Source organism: Cyclopterus lumpus, chromosome 7, assembly GCF_009769545.1.
Source record: "Cyclopterus lumpus isolate fCycLum1 chromosome 7, fCycLum1.pri, whole genome shotgun sequence".
Classification (NCBI taxonomy): domain Eukaryota; kingdom Metazoa; phylum Chordata; class Actinopteri; order Perciformes; family Cyclopteridae; genus Cyclopterus; species Cyclopterus lumpus.
The window spans coordinates 17,893,069-17,912,583 of NC_046972.1; the positions used below are offsets into that span (position 1 = coordinate 17,893,069).

At 40.5% G+C, this 19,515-nt stretch overlaps 2 protein-coding genes across 2 annotated transcripts in view; both read left to right on the forward strand.

Moving 5' to 3' along the window:
* The first annotated feature begins 873 nt into the window (after positions 1-873).
* Positions 874-8,090, forward strand: sall4 (spalt-like transcription factor 4). Its single transcript, XM_034536464.1, has 4 exons — positions 874-942; positions 3,284-5,755; positions 5,844-6,148; positions 6,262-8,090. The coding sequence occupies exons 1-4, from the start codon at positions 876-878 to the stop codon at positions 6,694-6,696; spliced, it is 3,279 nt and encodes a 1,092-aa protein (XP_034392355.1). The 5' UTR covers positions 874-875; the 3' UTR covers positions 6,697-8,090.
* A 1,734-nt stretch (positions 8,091-9,824) lies between these two features.
* The window catches only part of LOC117733097 (probable phospholipid-transporting ATPase IIA), a 29,249-nt gene continuing 19,558 nt past the window's right edge, over positions 9,825-19,515 (forward strand). Inside the window, exons 1-8 of the mRNA XM_034536465.1 lie at positions 9,825-9,960; positions 11,781-11,925; positions 13,861-13,974; positions 14,192-14,300; positions 16,020-16,078; positions 17,047-17,098; positions 18,145-18,239; positions 19,398-19,478. Of these exons, the coding sequence (XP_034392356.1) occupies positions 9,893-9,960; positions 11,781-11,925; positions 13,861-13,974; positions 14,192-14,300; positions 16,020-16,078; positions 17,047-17,098; positions 18,145-18,239; positions 19,398-19,478 (723 nt within the window). The 5' untranslated portion in view covers positions 9,825-9,892. The remainder of the gene's footprint in view (positions 9,961-11,780; positions 11,926-13,860; positions 13,975-14,191; positions 14,301-16,019; positions 16,079-17,046; positions 17,099-18,144; positions 18,240-19,397; positions 19,479-19,515) is intronic.

A 19,515-nucleotide genomic window follows, 5' to 3' on the forward strand; every position in this document is an offset into this window, starting at 1 on the left:
AATGACCATGTATGTATATATATATATATATATATATACATGGTCTATGTGTGTCTATATGTATGTATAGTCTACCTTCTCACAATATTCCTTGGGATATATATATATATATATATTACTTCCATTTTAAAAGCATATACATTTTTACAAAACCTATTTATTATTATTATTTTTTTTTTAATAATATATATTTTTTTCAATTTTATATCAAGTCTCTTGAATTTGGCACTGTGTTTATTTGTTGTCACCAAAAAAAAATCCATATATGAGCAAACCAACTTGAAAACTGTTCCTGACTTTATGATTGCAGTAAACCTGTAGTAGAATGAAGATATGACATATGAAGTATAATGTAAGTGTAGCGCATTAATCACTGCAGAAGATAAAAAAAGATATACATAAAAGATAAAACTCAGCTAATGGTTAAATATATACCAGTACGTGAGGTAATGTAATGTGTTTTTCTTAATGATTGAAGTTTATAAGTGCCACAGATTATTAACAGACGACCAGTTTAAGAGGATGGTGCTCGGCTGATATGTATTTCGTTCAGGAACCAGGCAAAGAGCGATGAGTTGGGTGTTATTAACCCTGCCTCCATCCTGCCGTCCATCCACTAGCACGGCTCCTCCCGCCCCCTCCTGCCCTGTGCGCCGCGCTCATCGATGGGGGATTTCATTTGAATAATGTGCGAGCACTTGGACTGGAGCCAATCAGCTGTCAGAGGACCGTGATAAATCGCAATGCATTATTGATAATAATAATTACGTTGACATGCGCATTTCTACTTGAGGGGTTAATTTTCCGAGCCGAAGAATTTGTTGAAGAAGGAGAGGAATATTGTTGGCAACTCTTTTGCTCCTGATGGTTGCACCATGTCGAGGCGCAAGCAAGCCAAACCGCAGCAGATCAACTCCGACGAGCCCGGTTCGTCACAAAATGGTAAGTTTACACTAGACGTGAGAGCTGCGGCTCCGGCAAAATGTGTCGAGTAGCTCCGCCGAGCCATAAGGCAAACTATCGACATTTTAACCCAGAGTTGGGGTCGCTCGCACTTTGACCTGCCGCTGTCCGTTTGGGTTGACCGGGAGTCAAACTTAAACCGCAGTCATGGCAGGCGACACTTTTTTTTTCTTTTTCATTTTGGGGGAAATAATAAAAACAATTTTTACACGATATTACAACACTGTATGTGTTCGCTTGGCTCTCGTGGAGAAGGGTCAAACCGTGAAGTTATCATTTAGCCTGTGTATAACATTGAACTAAATGATACATTTCACCCTAAATCGAGTACTTGTCGTGTAGGTTTTACGTGGGCAAAAGTCGGCGACTCTGTTTGAACTTTTTTTTGGTTTTGTGTGTGGCTTAGTTGAAGCATATGCTGCTACCTGTTGATTTTAGGATACGTTGGAGGCATTGAATGAGCCTGTGCTGGATGTCCGCTGTGTATTCTTTCTTTCTTTATATCATTCTGATATCACTAACATGGTCTCATTTATCACGTAACGGCAGTTTTAATCGGAGCAAATATTAATGCGTACTTTCAAATGTCTTTAACCGAATTTAAAGGGTGGCCTATTGCCATTGTCTGACTTCTTCTCAATTGATTGATTAACATCTTGTATTTTGTCATGTGGCTTCATGTAATGTAACAACTTACACATTGGGTCATTTCCCTATTATTATTATTATTATTATTATTATGTGGCATTTGTTTGCAAGCATGCGCCAATATTGAGTTTTTAAACAAAGGTACATAAAAACTGAATGAAATGTGACTCTGGAGTAAGCTGCGCTAAAGGCAATAAATCCCCCAGTTTAATGCATGACTGTTTCCTTTCGTACATATATGGAGAAGTGGGGGATGGAGCAGTGGCCTTTTTGTGGAGACTGGGTGGGGGTGCGTTTTGGTGTTGCCATAAGCAAACTCCCGAAACTGCTGGCGTAGACCTCCCCCCCTTCTTTTTTTTTATAATTAGGAAACCTTGTTAACACGGTGTTGCATTCTTTTCTTTTTATATCAACATCGTTGGTCGATTAACTATTACACATTTGGAGAACCACACAGGATCATATATTGAATATTTAGTCTGACCTCGTGTCATATACCCCACCAAAGGTGATCTGTACAGGTCATGCGCCGTCAAGTGGTAAACTATAGCGTTGCTCCCTTTTTAATTTTTTTATTTCTTTAACTTCATAATGGACAGCTTGTGATTTTTATGGGAAAGAGTAGGAGTTAAATATTCCTCAGTTAGTCCGTGTGTGTATTGTTCCCATCTAAGTTAATTGCATTATGTTATGAATGGCTGTACTCTAAAGAGCAGTGTGTGTGTGTGTGTGTGTGTGTGTGGCTGAACCCTGGGTACTGTTTCCTCACAAATCACAGTGTAATGCAGTTCGCGACTTCTTTTTTCTTTTTTTTGTGACCCTGGCTTCAATACCTCCTGGTGAGCAATTAACAAGTCCAACAGTTTCCTTGGGCAAATGCAAACAGGTGGTCTACCCCCTTTTTCTCAGAGGCATTAGCATTTAACAATACACCCAGTTGTGAAATGGCCTCTTGGTTAGCAGGCAAATTAAAATGCTCACTTGGAGCACTTATCAGGCTTTCACAGGCTGTGAAAATCCTTGGAGGTAATAAACATTACATTGCCCCATTCATATCATTTTGTTCAGCCTATGTTTGCATAGTAAACTTTAATTTAGTTATTTTCCTGTCTATTATATCAACCGGCACATCAAAATGCAGTTTCTAGAAATTGATGCTCATTGTGAAACCTACATTTATATTTCACTTGGTGTTAGTTTGATTAGTTTTGCCCCACACGTAACACTGTAAACAGATCCGATTTTTGCAAAGTATTTGGTGGATTGTTTCAGAAACAGTAATTTAATGCCCATGTTTCTTTGTCTTTCTGGACATTATTCTGGTTAATGTCAAAGGGAGGTGATTGCCCTCTGCTGGCCCTGGAGGCAAATTCAAAGTCCCCAACAGCACAGTGCAGTGACCTACAGGGAGTCGACAAAAGAAAAGGAACGTCTCACAAGATAATCCAATGAATACAACACCAAAGCCTAAAAATCACAATGACAAAAAAATCAATAAAAACATTTTACAATTCTCGATGGATTACCAATAATACTATTTGTTAAACATGTCTTTTATTATTGCATACATTTTTTATTTATTTTTTGATTGGTTAGATATTGACATAACTATATGAAGTGCATTAATCAAAATCTTGTTTTCTCTCTCTTTTTAAAAAAAATGTTTTTATAGGGATTCCTCCTGATGATCAAGCTAAGGAAACTGCAAATGAAGCAAAGAGATTCAGAGTCGACGAGACCAGGGTCTGCAACAAGTGTTGTGCTGAATTCTTTGATGAAGCAGAATTTCTTGAACATGAGAAAAAATGCACTAAAAGTCCACAAGTTGTCGTCATGAAAGATGGAGATGGCCATGAAGTGCCTGAGGAATATTCTCAAGGCTCTCCCGAAGGCTTCACCAGTGACCATGACGATAGCCAGTCCAGCAGCCATTCCCTATCAAATGTCAATACAGACCATCTGGAAAGAACGGAGGAGGAGGAGTCTAGCATGACTGCAGATGACTCGGGACAGCAGGATCAGACAGAAATGCCTGCTAGCCCTGAGATGACTTTCCTTCCCTCACTGAAAATGCAAAATTCAAATGTCACTCTTGAAACCATGGCAGACACCAAAGTGGCTGTCTCCCAACATTATTCAAATATTACATCTCTGACCTCATCACAAGAGGTCCTGCAGGCCATCCCGACTATCTTGGAACAGTTGGTGTTCCTTCAGCAACAGCAGCTACATCAAATCCAGCTCACAGAACAGATCCGAATCCAAGTAGCCACAATGACTCCACAGGGTCTCCAGTCATCAGTAGGAGCAGCAATGGACCCTTTGAAAGCTCTCGGTGCACATCTCTCTCAACAGCTGTCTGCTGCAGCAGCTCTGATAGGAAAAAGGACTGGCAGTCAGAGCCTTTCTCTTTCTATGGAGACCATGAAACAAGGTAAACTCCCTCTGTCCACTGGCATCCCTACATCTCTACCCAGAGGACTGGAATCTATGACTTCTAAAACAGACATTGTGAAGGTCATTCCAGATATGGCTATCCGCTTCCCCGCACAACTGCCACAGTCACAAAGTGTCATGGGTTTCACTGACACAGTCAACGGTATCCAATCAGGGATTGAGTCCTCCAAAAAAGTGAAGACGAAAATGCTGACCCCCCCACCAGAACCAAAGACTGGTGACTCGTTATATAGGCACAAGTGTAAGTACTGCGGAAAGTCCTTTGGCAATGACAGTGCTCTCCAGATTCACCTGCGTTCTCACACCGGCGAAAGGCCCTTCAAGTGTAACATTTGCGGAAACCGCTTCACAACCAAAGGAAACCTCAAAGTGCATTTCCAGAGGCATAAAGACAAGTATCCCACCATTGGCATGAACCCACATCCTGTGCCAGAGCATCTTGACAACATCCCCACCAGCAGTGGCATTCCCTTTGGCATGTCTGTACCCATAGACGAGTCAAATATGACCGACAGCAAGCCTATGCTAGGTCATACTGCTGCCCCCTTCCACCCGTCACCCGCACCAGGATTCAAGACAACATTTGACAGCTTTGCAGGGGACCAATTTTCTCAGAGACCCTCCCCAACAAGGGATGGCTCCCCATCTGTTTCCTCTCATGCGTTTATCCAAGAGATGGGAGGAGATCCCATTCAGAGGGATGCTAAAGAAATGTTTGGAGTACTGCATCATATGAATGGCGATGCTCTCATAGGAGAACAAAGCTCTGGTACTGCAAAACTTCAGCAGATGGTGGACGGCCTGGACAAGAGGACCAGTGACCCCAATGAGTGTGTAATCTGCCATAGAGTGCTGAGTTGCCAGAGCTCACTCAAAATGCATTACCGCACACACACCGGCGAGAGGCCCTACAAGTGCAAAATCTGTGGCCGCGCATTCTCCACCAAGGGTAACCTCAAGGCCCATTACGGAGTGCACAGGGCTAACACTCCCCTTAAAATGCAGCACTCGTGTCCCATCTGCCAGAAGAAGTTCACCAACGCTGTGGTTCTGCAGCAGCACATTCGTATGCACATGGGTGGGCAGATCCCCAACACCCCGATACCAGAAAACCAGTTTGACGCAGCAGACGTAATGGAATCATCTCTATCAGAGGAGCAGTCTATGGATATGAATGGTTTTGATGAAAGCTTGGAGGATCATGAGCCAGAGCTGAACTCCCAGAAGCCAAACGACACCTCCGATTCCCTCCCACCTGCCTCTGAGGAACCACCACAGAAGCATACTGCTCCCACCATTCTTTCCAGCCTAGACGTTTTGAAGAATCTTACCTCTGCTCTTGCACTGAAACGACAGAGTAGCACCGCTTCGGAAAGTGAGGCAACGTCTAAAGAATCCCCTTCAGCTCCCAAAGAGCAGGAATATCAGACTGGCCGCAGTCCGGCCATTTCTGACTCTGCCATGTCTTTTCACTCATTTTCTCCACTGAACAACAACATGAGTATTGGCAAGTCTACCGAGTCTGCTGTTGATGACTTTGCCCGCAGTGTGTCTAAAGTAGAATCTGATGGTGGTGCTCAAGGTGGCACTGAGTCCAATGGGGCCCTTGACCTCACAGCTTCCAGCAGCTTCACACCCAAAGCGATCAAAGAAGAGCCTGGTATGCTATTCACAAATGGAGATTATGGTGAGTCTATTAGAAAGAATAATTTGAGTCATGAATTTATCATGTTGGATGCTTTGCTCTAATTTTCCACCTCCCCTTATTCAAACAGTTCCCGGCAACATGACCTTCGTGAGGATGCCATCAAGTCTGGCCAGCCTGGAGATGAAGCTTCCTCCTGAGAATCCCTTGGGCTCTCATGGTTTGTTCAGCTCCCACATGCCTCAGGGAACAGCCTTGCCCTCTTCCATCTCCAGTGCACCGCGACGCTCATCCAAACAGCACGTGTGTCATGCATGTGGCAAGAACTTCTCCTCCGCCAGCGCCTTGCAGATCCACGAGCGCACTCATACAGGGGAGAAGCCTTTTGCCTGCAACATCTGCGGCAGGGCTTTCACCACCAAAGGAAATCTAAAGGTAAGTCCTCTTTGTCTGGCAAGGTGCTGAATTGGCCATTTTTAAGCGTGTTCTTTGGAGTAATGTAATCTCAAGTGTTGTGGTGTGATGGTAAACAACTGTCTTGTCTTTAGGTGCATATCGGCACTCACATGTGGAACAACACGCCGCGGCGTGGCCAGCGTCTGTCCCTGGATAACCCCATGGCGCTGATGGCAATGAGCTCCGAGGCTAAGATGATGCCAGAAATCCTGCATGCCCCCAAAGAACTGGGTGCTCCACCAATGAACTTTGACCAGTCTCTGTGGAACCAGTATGCTTCTGCCTTTAGTGGGGGCCTCACCATGAAGACCAATGAAATTTCTGTCATCCAGGGTGGTGGCATCCCACTCCCTGGGAGTCCTGCTGGTGGGCCTCTGATTGGATCCACTGGAGGCCTCATGAAGATGAATGGATCCCACTCTGGCTTGCCTGCCACCATGGCAGAAATGGAGAAGACCAGTTCCGACAGCGTGCCAAAATTACAGTTCCCACATTTCATGGAGGAGGGTAAAATTGCAGTTAACTAGGTTTTCTTTTAGCCTTCAATCAATCTACCACCTGAACTCAGTTTTTGAATGTCTCTTTTTGAATGAGGTACAATCAATATTCACAGAGAACCTTGTAGAACTTAGATGTGTTTTTGATATTATTATTTTTTCAGTAACTTCATTGCAGCTCTCTCTCCTCTTGATTCTAAGTGTTATTTTTAGTTGAACTTGATAGAACTACTGTAGTTGTATTTTATTTGATATAAATATATATGCGGGTATTTTTGTTTTGCTGTCTATCCAGAAGTTTGAATGTTTAACTTACTTGAAACTGCTTTAATTCAGACTGTCTCCTCGATAGTTTATTTTTTTTTTTTGGAAGGATTTTGACTAATAGGAAGTTTCAGGGCATGGCTTTTTTTAAGAACACCATGTCTCAGTGTTCAGAAATGATGGTGTAGTTAATGTATGTATCTAGAATGACTGACTACTTTCCCTCCTATTGTGTGCCATAGGTTTTATGACATTGTACATGTTTCTAGTGGTAAATGTCATTAGCATGTCTCATTTTTGAAGGGGGTTTTGATCAGACTGACTTATTCCAGTGTGTTCTCCATTAACTCAAGGTGCAACAGTTCACTCGTCTGTTTCGGAGAATGTAGGTTACAAAATAGGCCAAGATACAGTAGCTAATGACCTTTTTGACAAGTGCCTCAATTGAATTGTACAATGTTGCTGTTGTCTTTCACTGCGCCATAAGGTTGTTATGAAGGCTCTGTGTTGAACCATATGACATTGTAGCGTTGCATTGTATTTCATATATCAGTTAAAGAAAAGTCAAGTTCCCCCCCCAAACATATTCCACTTGTAAATCTGCAGATTCAAACTTAGTTGGCTGAGAGCTGAAGGCTACTATATGCTTAATGATCTCATGCCTGCACTTTATTTCAGGTTTGGGTATGTTTACATGTTAAAGTTACATGTCACTGCTTTTATTGTGATGGCTGAACAAGGAAAGGGCAAATCAGAAATTGTCAACTTTCCCATCCTGTCAGATTTTGTGTGACTCAACCAATCGTCGGAACCTTTCTTTCTAGGTTATCGTAGCATCATTCATTTATTTATATTTCACAAAATGCTTGAGTCTAGGGGGTACGTTCTACCTCGTTTAGCTTTTAGTTGTCCTTGCCCCCGACGCTCAACGCTATGCTCTGTACATTTTCCGATACATTCTTGTGTACACAAAGATTTTCATTCTCAACCTGCTGAGTTGAACAGTAATGAATGTATCACTGGACACTTTACACAACTCAGAATGGTCAGAGTACTTTGTAGGCCCCTGCTGTACATTCCTTATCGATATGCATTTGCCAAGTTGTGCCTTTCTTTAGCAAACCATGTCAAAACTGCTTTAAAGTTGGTCTCTCCAATTCAAGTAATGTTGAGCCAATTTGGTCTGTTTACAATGTAAATGTTTTTTTGGTTCTTCAAATGTTTCCTACACCTAAAATATTTTCTGATTTTGAAAAATAAAATCAGGGTGACTTTTTCAATATTTTTCCTGTCATTACTTTGCGTACTTTATTGTTCCCAAACTGATTTGAGCTGAGAACAAAGAATGAAATGTGTCTCTAATCGCATGCGGGCTGGAAACTTATTTGACAGCGTCGAGGCGAGTTTTCATGTACATTTAAACCCTAATTTACATCATTTTCACCTTCAGATGACTCAAGTATTATTTGCTATTCTCCCGACGGACCAGTAGACATTAATCCCTGCCGTTTTGCATCCTCCGTGAGCGACGATTTGCATCCACAACTGAATCCTGACTCTAATCCTGTCCACATTCCATTTTGCGTCAATTATACACTGGTCTTTTACGATCTTTACATGATACAATAATGCTTCAATGTGCTTATGGTGCACTCAAATTAGTAGTGGGTGTAGTCAGAAACCCTTGATCTCCAATATGTTTGCGCTACTATAAATACAACCACAGTCTATTGAGGTTTTGTTGTGTATAAGACTTGGATTTGTTTCTGTCTTGGACAACACAACACACTTGTCCATTCACAGAATAAAAAAATGAAGACTTGGAGACACAAAGATTAAAATTAAACACTGTTTTATATATAAAGCATGGCACAGGATAGAAACACTGAAATGTTAATGCAACTGTTTTCATTGTGGTGGCTCCCCCTAATCACAACAAAGACTCTTCTACATTACACACTGAAGACAAAGTTGTGGCACGCATTATACAAATAGTAAAATTTTACACTCGCTCATGTCTCCTCTTTCCATTTCCTTTAATACGTTTTTACACCTGTTTTTAGAAGCATGTGTAAATCTATCAAGATGTTCTTTTGGCCCCGACAATGATTTAGATCTATAAGTCAGATCTGCATTCGGATTACATTCTTGACTATGCCTTGTATTATCGCTGAAATACATGTAAATCGCCTGGTGCCTGAACCATTGGACAAAATATTGCAAAGTGTTACCAATATTTTTCTTCTGCCAGTGATGGAAAAAATACCCAGATCTTAATAAATGTGTTGATTTAGCAATAAAGTATTGGATTGAAATGCAAGCAACATTTCAATGTCACCATGGTTGAAGTGCAGCTATTAATGCATATATATTGCCAACTGCAGATCCCACACAGACATGGTCTTCCCTCTCTCATTTACCTGTTAATTTTTTTTGCAGAACAAGGTGCCATTTTTATTAGTACATATCTTTGTACAGGTCCAACCTGAGCAGGTCTGATCAGCCACACATGCTGAAGACACCATGTATTTAATGCATGCTTCCTAAGCCATATGCTGTTGATTATATGTCTTTGTAATGTGGATTCAAAGAGACTTGTAACTGCAGTTAAATACACGTCGTGCAATATACAAATATAAATGTAGCCTATCTACACTTAGGTGCTTATCACTGCTCAATGATAACACCCAAAAACATATGAGGCACGTTGATAAATATTCATATCACGAGGAATAATGCTCGGTAAACTTCACTCCAATTTGATGACAAACTCATTTTATAAATAAATGTAGTGCTCAAAATACCAAAGTGTGATACTATCAAACTGATAGCTGAGATAAGCGTGCTGGGTCCCAGCGGCCATCTGCACCGTCCTGTGTGAGTGACAGCTGGGAAGCCTCCGCCCAGAACCGCGACAGCCAGGCGTGCTGTCTACAGCCTCCACCCGCTACCAGGAGCCGCAATGACCGACAATATCCCCCTACAGCCCGTGAGGCGGCCGAAAAGACAAGACGGTAAACACAGAAATGGGTAAGGACGTTATAACGCACACCGACAGCAATATGAAGCCGGAACTGTTGACGAATTGTGCGTTCGTCGGCTGCTTCTGCTGATGTCTGAGTAGCCGTTAAATTGTTTACAAGAAGCACGTCGACATTGTCTCTATGACTAGGTTAGCATAGCTGTGCCGAGGGTAAAAAGAAACAGCGGCTAACGGACACAGGCACGTTACTTCTAACGTTAAATGATGTGGTATTTCCCGGCAGCTTTACAGCTGCTAACGTTAGCAGTAGCTCCAGCAGACATCCTTGTTCCGGGGTGCAGCCGGGAGCAAGTGCATTTGACGCCCATGTCAATATTTGCTCGGCATACCCGGAGCGCTTGTCTGCCAGAGAGCCGGGAATAGCGCGTGCACGTCGGTCATGAGACGGAATGTGTGCGACATTCACATGCGGACCCAGTTGTGCTTTTTGTGGTGTTATTTTTTTTTGACCCAGCACATGAAGGGGCAGGCCTCATTCATGTTGATGATGGAGACAGACGTGCAGGGCAGAGTTAAGTGCTTGAAATGCAGCCAATAGTCTGGTCAGGCTGTCACGATGACGTCACATCCGGTATGAATGAACGTAAAGACAAAAACGATTACAAATAATAATGTGCATAATGCAGAAATATTGGCCTGCAGCTAGCTGCTCGGTGTACAATATTTTCTGTATTTTGCAGGATAATTTATAGTCGAGCCCGATTCATCCGATTCACCTGTTCACCTTGACATGGCAGTGCACTCAACTGCCAGTCTAGGTACAACTAATGCTGTCTAATACGATACATCCTACCTTCATGAGGTTATTATAGACTATACAAGAAGGAGGGTTTGCTAAATAAAATAAATGCATCTCTTTATCATGCCCCAAAAAGTGCATACTCAAAATGTAACCTAAAGCTGAATCAACACCTTTTTTAAACAGTTTCAACAAAAACAAAACATTATAACCTTGATGAAAGTAGGATTTATTGCTGTTGTATTGAATGCATTAGTTTTTGCCTTATCTAGGTACCTAATAAACTGGCATCTGAGTGTACCTAAGACTCTTAATAGTGTTCAACATACCAATAAAGTATCTCTTTCAGCTGAAAAGAGGATTTGCAATATTGGAGGGAAGGGTAATCTTTACATCATTATTGTTATTTTCATTGAGAAAATATATTACAATGTTTATAGTTTGATTTTGTAGTCTGTAGAACATGATGTGAAGTCCAAGACAATTGCAGTAGGCCATATTGTGATTATACTAAATGTTTGATAATTGTGCAGCCCTGCGTCAGTTGCACATTAGGTTTGCTGTCTCTGCGAGAGACTTCTGAGGTCCAAAAAGAGCAACATGACTCAATTGCTTTATTATTCTGGTCAGTTTTATTCTCCAACATATACAAGACGTGTATCTTTAAATGCAGCAACAAGAATATCTCTTCATATTTAGGCCTGATATAATATGTTGTTGTCTCCCTGGATACGAGCCATACAGGAACCCCAGCTCTAGCGTATTAAGGGGGTGCCATCCATCACAGGGTTATCACACAGTAGGCTGGCGAGGAATTAACTGCAGTGTTGTCAGGCCTGGCAGACAACTTTTGAAACGTTCTTATTGTTTAAAAGAAAAATGTATCTGTCATAAAACAATTTTGTTCCTAATGCCCCTACTCTGAAAGTAACCATTTTGTGTGCATCAAATAGATGCTTGATATTTGTCACGCCTATGTTTTTTAATAGGATGTTTTTTTTAAACTATTGAACCAAATGGTGAGATTGAATCTGCGATATCTTAACCGTCGCCATCTCTTCCTCTCAGGTGCTGCCCGTGGTCGAGATGCTGTGGCATGGGTGACTTCCGACCCCGCACCGTGTGGCTCGGCCACCCAGAAAAGAGGGAGCAGAGATACCCAAGGAATGTCATTAACAACCAGAAGTACAACTTTTTCACCTTCCTGCCTTTGGTTAGTGTCAGTCAAAGGTCATCCCCCCCCCCACACCCCACACCCCCAACCCCTCCCTTAAACCCCAGAACCACCACCCACCTCTCTCAGCCTGGCTCTGATTCACTGTCACTTGTCAGACATATTTTCCCATTAACACAATCATAATCTGAGGAATCAATTCATCTTGTATCACCCACTTTATTTGCAACAGTGGGTGGTCATTGTTGTGTTTGACTCATTTGAAATGGCCGTGGATCAGAGGATCACCATCGAGCTGAGCTGACGGTTATTTTCCAGATTAATTGATTACTAATGTTGTCTATAAATTATCAGGAATATAACAAAACATGCCATGAGAAACTCTCGGAGCTTGTTGTTGATAAATCACTTGTGTTGTCTGACCAACTGTTTTAAAAACCCAAAGATAATCAGTTCGCAATAATGTAAAAAAGAAAATAATTGATAAATTATCAAAATACCAATCGGCTACATCTATGATTATATGACATATGGCAGAGGACATAGTTTTTCATAGGAATGTACCACCAGTCTGATATGTTGGTGAGGCTTCACTTCACATGCTGACAGTATAAGGAGGTCATTTGTAATTCATACATTTTGGAATGACTTAAAATTCTTCTTAAAATGAAGATATTTTAGTGATGACAAGAGAAGCATGACACATTTGGACGAACAGTCAGCAGCATGGTCTCATAGCATCAAACCACATTCATATTCTTAGAAGAACATGGAAGGGCCAGATGTGACACTGGTTTTGCGATTCCTTACATTGGCAGCAGTTACTAAGCTTCGTGTTCCCCGGCCTGATTTACATATGCATTTGTTTTTCAGACATTAGTTGTCTTAAGATCTTATGACTTTTTTTTGTCAGACATTAAAAGTAGCTCAAATTTGTTTGGAGAGCCAAAGACAAGAGCAGAGCCTTTTTGCATTGCAAATTGTGATGCTTTTTATTTACTTTGGTTGGAGCCAAGAAGTTCTTCTCACTAGAACATACGTTTGTCTGTTTGTATTCATACATTGTTTCATGTTCTCTACTTTCTTGGCACCAGTTTGGGAAGTGATGAGTCGCAAGACCTGTTTTCAGCTGCTGGTGATCTTGCACACTGGTGGTAATGAAATAGGGCAAAGTTGAAGCATTGTTTATTTTAAGAATGACGTAAGAGGAGGAAAGCTGCTAAATGTCTTTGGATATTGTTTCATATCTTGTAGGTTGTTGTTAGAAGGCCAACGAGGACAATGATTGTGGAAAATATTAGAATTTGATTTTTGTGTTGACATTAAGAAAGTTGTTTGATTAGAACTAAAGATCATTTTCATTATTGGTTAATTTTCAGAATTCTTTCCTAATAAATCAATGAATTCTTTGGTCTATAAAAGATGAATCTATCAATTTCCCATTGGGTGTGAGGAGAATGAGGCTATAATCCTCTCTTTTTCATAGAAGACTTAAAACCTGAAAATATTTACATTTGAGAAGCAACGACATGTTAATTTTGCTTGAAAATAATTTAAATGAATGGTTTATCACACACACACACACACACACACACACACACACGTACATACACTATGTTTGCTGGGATACTTGTTCTGTGAGGGCAGTTTTAAAACTTGTTAAAATTGTCCCAGAAAAAATATAGACGTTTTGTTAAAGCAAATGTTTTATGTAAACCTGAAGTCATTTTTAAAATTATTTATTATTTTGTATTATTTTTCTTTTCTTTAGCATTTTCTGTTTATACATGTTGAGATGACTTTTGTTCTCCAGGCCACTAAAACATTATAATAAGGCAAATGGAGACCAATGGTGTCCAATACATTTTCTATCAAAATCCATCATGGCCAGTACATGTCAGATACACCTGCATGCACAATAAGTTTCCACACGGGAAATATTTCACTCTGTGCTCTTTTGCTTTATGTTCACAGGTGCTGTTCAATCAGTTCAAGTACTTCTTCAACTTATACTTTTTGCTTTTGGCCTGCTCTCAATTTATCAATGAGCTACGCTTGGGTGGCCTCTACACCTACTGGGTCCCTCTGGTATGTGGCATCTCACTAACTGTTAATTGTTTTGGTCAATCATCTCCTTTTTTGTAGACTTTATTAGTGCTCAGTGCATCTTTGTCATGTCTTTTGTTGTTATGGAAATGTTCTGGTATTTCCCACAAACACAGTTGCCGCAGCACTCACTTCTATCACGTTGGTTTGTTGTTCTCTACATTGAAGAATGTTTTGATTTTGACATTTCACTCTCCAGGGGCTCGTTTTGGCTATTACCATCATGAGAGAGGCAGTTGAAGAAATAAGATGCTGCATTCGAGACAAAGAGATAAACTCTCAGATTTACAGCAAGCTTTCAACAAGAGGTAACTGATTGGTGGCTTTGAGAAACAACATTGGTTATGTTTTGGTTGTGTTGATATCTGAATCTTTGCATCAGCGTCTATTAACTGTAGGAGGTTGGTCCTATTAAAACTTATTGGGGCTAGGGGAGCTGGTGGTTAATTCAAAGCAGAGATGTAAAAGTGCACATAAGAGGCCTTGGTATAAAGTGCTACCAGCAATAAAAAGCAGGAGACCTCTTGTGGTTTCCATCACTTTTCCCCTTTGATGTGGCAGCTTGTTTTACCCATAAACACAATGACTGGTTGCCTCCATGATAGCGCCCCCCTTGCATATCTTGCGGTTTATAGAAACTTTATGGTGTCAGAACTGGATGTGTTGTTTTCTAACCAAAGAAGAACGTGATTGAAGGTATTTTGTTTATTCATCTATTAATCATTTTATCCATAACAACAAGAAGAAATTGCTTGTTTTAATTTCCTACTGCTCAAGGAGATTTAAGCAATATTCAGTTTACTGTCATATGAGGGCTACACAATTACGGCCCAAAATAATATAATCATACTTTTTTAAATATTGAGATTGTGATTAATTATCACAATTATCATTTTAGGGTCAAAGAATGTTTTTTTTTTGCAGTTTCACATATAAAATCAACAGAGTAGCGCTTTAACTCCAAATAGACTGGTCCTTATTCACACTGTATCGGTCCCAAAACCTTTTACCCCAAATTAAATTAACAGAGCACTGCTTTCATATTCATGTTATGTTACATTCCTGCTAATTAACAAATAGTTGCATCTAAATAAGACTTAAAATAAGGTTATTCTTTAAGTGAATTGAGTGCATTTCAGTTTTGCCCATAAAAGATCCAGTATATTAGGGCCTACTCTTCTACTCTGGTCTCCAGTAGCAACATGGAGGGAAGTTTTTCTCATGCTGCCGCTGCAGCACCATGACAGCTCCCCAAAAGTCAAGCCAAACATTTTGTGGCTGGCTGTAAGTTTGAATGAATACACCATTAAAAGTGATGAATCGATTTATTGAAGTAGTTGCAGGCTAGTCTTCTATTAATCGACTAATCAGTTAAACAAATGAACTGTTGCAGCTCTGCTCACATACAACACATGAAAATGAGATCTTCACATAGAAGCACTTTCTTATATCCATGAAAGCTTCCTCTTGTATTTGAGATAAAGTATGTGTTGTCACTTTTTGTTTCCTAATGGTGTTACATGTTACATGCTGCTGGGTAATCTGTAAAATGTTAAGAGAACTAATCTAAAGTTCCTTGAAGGCTACTGCATAGCAATATTAATGTGCTTTAATGTCTTACATATGCAAAGCCCAGAGGTCACGACAGAGGTCAAGGTTCAGTGATCTCTTCCAAACAATTTTGCCTGTTTGTTCCAAATGGAATGAGAGAAAAGGCTCAACTCCCCCAGCATTCTTTCAAATCTGCGAGGAAAATGACTTTCCCAAATTCACTAAGGTGACTGGTGAGGCATGCAGAGCAACGGTTCACTCAAAGAAGACATTTGTGCATTTAGGTCACTCAATGTCGTTAAATAAAACACAGGAGAACTTCATGTGTTTTTAGACATGATCTAGATAGTATTAGAATGGTCAGCCAATATTTATTTAGGATTTCAACTACATGGTTTTTAAGCATAATATGGAATCCATCAAATAATGTACAAAGTTACTGAACTCTTTAAATTAACTTGTTCCGTGTATTTCAGGCACAGCGAAGGTGAAAAGCAGCGGTATTCAAGTTGGAGATCTCATAATCGTGGAGAAGGTTTGTTAAAGATTGTTTCATCCACATCTGTGAATAGTTTTGCTTTTCAGGACTGTCACGTTACCATTTATATGACAGAGAATAATGAGGGGGTTATTAATCTTCTCTGCTCCACTGGTGACTGAGGTGAAAGGAGTTAGTAAAGATTTTGTAATCAGGTGATCAATGCTGAGCCTCAGCCTGTCAAGCTCAATGCATGAACAGCACACGTGAACCTAATATGCCTTTCATTAGAGCGCACACACAAATTCAATTAACTACTATTTATTGATAAAATCGTCTTCATCTTGAAATCCCAAGTATGTTTTTTTCCGTTGGTTTAAAATATCGAAGTCAGTTTAAGTTTTCATCTGTTGCTCTCCTCGTGGACACAGTGGATTCTCTGAGCCCTTCGCACATGAAACATGAGAAGTGGGTCCTGTCTTCAGTTTCCAACTAAGGGCTTCCTTCTGAATCGCTCATTTCAAAGCAGCTGAAGGAAAGGTCACACATGTTGTCCTATAAGTTTCACTGATATGACTGAGTGATTCAGAGTTATGTGATTTATAACTCGGCGGTGGTGAAACCAGTAGCCGACAAAAAAGAAAGCGCTAGAATTATTTTAATTGACATGCATTTGAACACTCGTATAAAATATCTTTGTTAGACTATTGACTACTTGCCAATATTCCATGCACGGTTCATTTTTTCGGAAGCTGTCCAGATGAATTGAATGGAGAATTTGTCTGGTGTCGTGCAGGGACCAGGTCAGGCAGAGTGTAAAACCTGGTCAGGGTCCTGTTCAGGCCATGACTGAATGATTTGCTGGAGGGCTTATTATTTTTGACTGACTGGCTGTTGGTAATGTGGCACATGAAAAGCCAAAAGTCTTACTTTTCTACAGTTAAAGAGCAGAGGAGGGAGGAGGAAAAGTGCAGGCTCAGGAAGGGATGTTGAAGTGATGTTTTTCTTTCTGCCTTTCTTTGTAGAACCAGCGTGTTCCTGCTGACATGATCTTTTTAAGGACCTCTGAAAGAAATGGTAAACATCTGCTGGTCATTCATCCAGATCGCCACAACAGGCTGGCGGCCCGGCTGGCTGGCTGGGGAAATGACTTGTTTAAAAAGGCGCTGAGGTGCAGGGATTAGCCCTGAGCCAGGACAGGAAGTCCTACAACGTCTAAATTGTAATTAGGTCCAGTACTAAACTATCACTCACAGCGCGGTGCGGTGGAGGGTCACTCCTCCGCGTAATGGTGAGATGTGCATTGTAGACGAGACCTGGTTCTCTCTTCACCTTTTGATGACTCATTTTGTCTTTCAAATGAGAAGATCATGAAAAGGAAAATCGAGGACGCAACAAAATCTAATGCAAAGAGAAAACAGGAGACATGCGTGGAGGATGCCTCATCTGAATAATCAAATATGGATTAAGACCAGATTTGTCAGTGATAACACAAACTTGGCCAAATGCGTTGCAATGTTTATTTGCACATATACAAAATCCACGCAAGTCCATTCAAAATAACAACCTCCAAGGCACAGCACATCAAAAAGCACATCACAGGGACACACTTTATTTTAATCTTTTGATCTGATTCGTTGCATCTTGTTCTTTTCGTTGCGTCTTCCTGTTCGAAGGAAGAAAAACAACAGCTTTGTATTACTGGAAATAGTTATTGGTTATCTCTCTTCCATGTGGAGGCCATTAGGTCAATTATGAAGTGCCTATAGGCCAGGATTTAGTTTTGGGCAGGATGATGCATGCAAGCCAGTGATGGCTGCCATCACTTCTGTCCCAACAGTGATATGAAGCTTAGTACCATTCACAGATATTTTTTCATGTGTTTATTCAACCCAGCAACTTGGAAAAATAAAGTACAATGTGTATTATAGCAAATAAAATCAGAAAGCAGCAACCGGGACAGTAGCTTTCAGTATCTATTGAAATATAAATGTTTTGATTTGTTCAAGCAGTTCAAGATTGTGACATACCCCCTTTAACTAAAAGCCAATCTATGGTTGCCCCCTAGGGGTGAATGTGTTTCTGTCTGGCTTCATTGGCAGCTCTTGTCCTCCCCTTCCCAGGCTCCTGCTTCCTGCGCACTGACCAGCTGGATGGAGAGACGGACTGGAAACTACGCCTCCCAGTGGCCTGCACACAGAGACTGCCAACTGCCGCCGTGAGTCATAAAATAAAGATGGAGAGGCATTCAGGAGAACGTTGTATGTTGTTACACTGTTTACGCTAACTGATGAATACATGCTGACTGGTCTCAGAGAATCAAGACATGAGGACAGAGTGGTCATTTGCAGGGTGGCCCGGACGCCAAGGTCAAAGGTTCACTCAGGCCCGTATTGTTTGCTTTTGTAGTTCTTCAGTGTCGGACCAGTTTTGGTTAAAGGCAATTACTCACGCAGATTTTAAATTTTTTTTTAAATTGTCACTTAGTCAATACGTTTAACAATAAAAGTATGATACCGTCAAATTCAATATATAAAAGTATTTATTTAGTGATTTATTATTTCAATCCAAATTTTAGGGCATTGCTGTTATTTGATTTGCAGTACACGACTTAAATTGGCAAACTGATGTATTGGTCCGAAGCCAAAACAAGTCCATTGACAGAAAATTAATTAACAACTATTTTGAAAATCTATTATTTGGTTTGATTCCGACTTGATTCTATTGATTCAAATGCGAATATTTTCAGTTTTTTCTTCTTCCTGAGCATCTGTGAGTTCAGACGAAACGGAACGATGGGAACTTTTGCCCTGGGAAATTGTGATAGGCATCTTTAACTATTTTCTAATATTGTATAGACCAATTTTATTGACAAATCAAGATAATAATCTTAAGATTAATCAATAATACAAATTATTGTTAATTGCAGCCCAAGGTCTAACTCAACCCTAAAGTGCTACTTCTCCCACCTGTTTCTGTCATCTCCTGCTCTCTGAGCTTCTGGTGACAGTATACCTTTTGAGAGTAAACAACATGTGCATCCGGACAGACTTGTAAAAATACAATAACCGTCATATTTGTCAAGTAAATATACCAAACATGTTTTGAAGGTGTCAGACTGACTACTGTCAAATTATAGCCTCAAGAGAAGGTTTTCAATGTAATGTGCAAAACCATAGAGACAACACTGCATAAACTGTGAAGGACTGTGTAGGATTAAATGGATCTGGTCTCCATGTAAGGGACATATTATCAGAGGTAGTGGCATAATGTTTCATAAGCATGTAAGGCAAAGCTTTGCTTGTTCAAACGACTTTCAATATCCAATCACTTTTTCCCGTCAGTGATCCTAAACGGTGTTTTCGATGTCCCACAGGACCTTCTACAAATAAGATCGTATGTGTACGCAGAAGAACCAAACATTGATATCCATAACTTTACTGGAACTTTCACCAGGGTGAGTGCTTACGTTACTATTCTGTTGAACCCAAAGC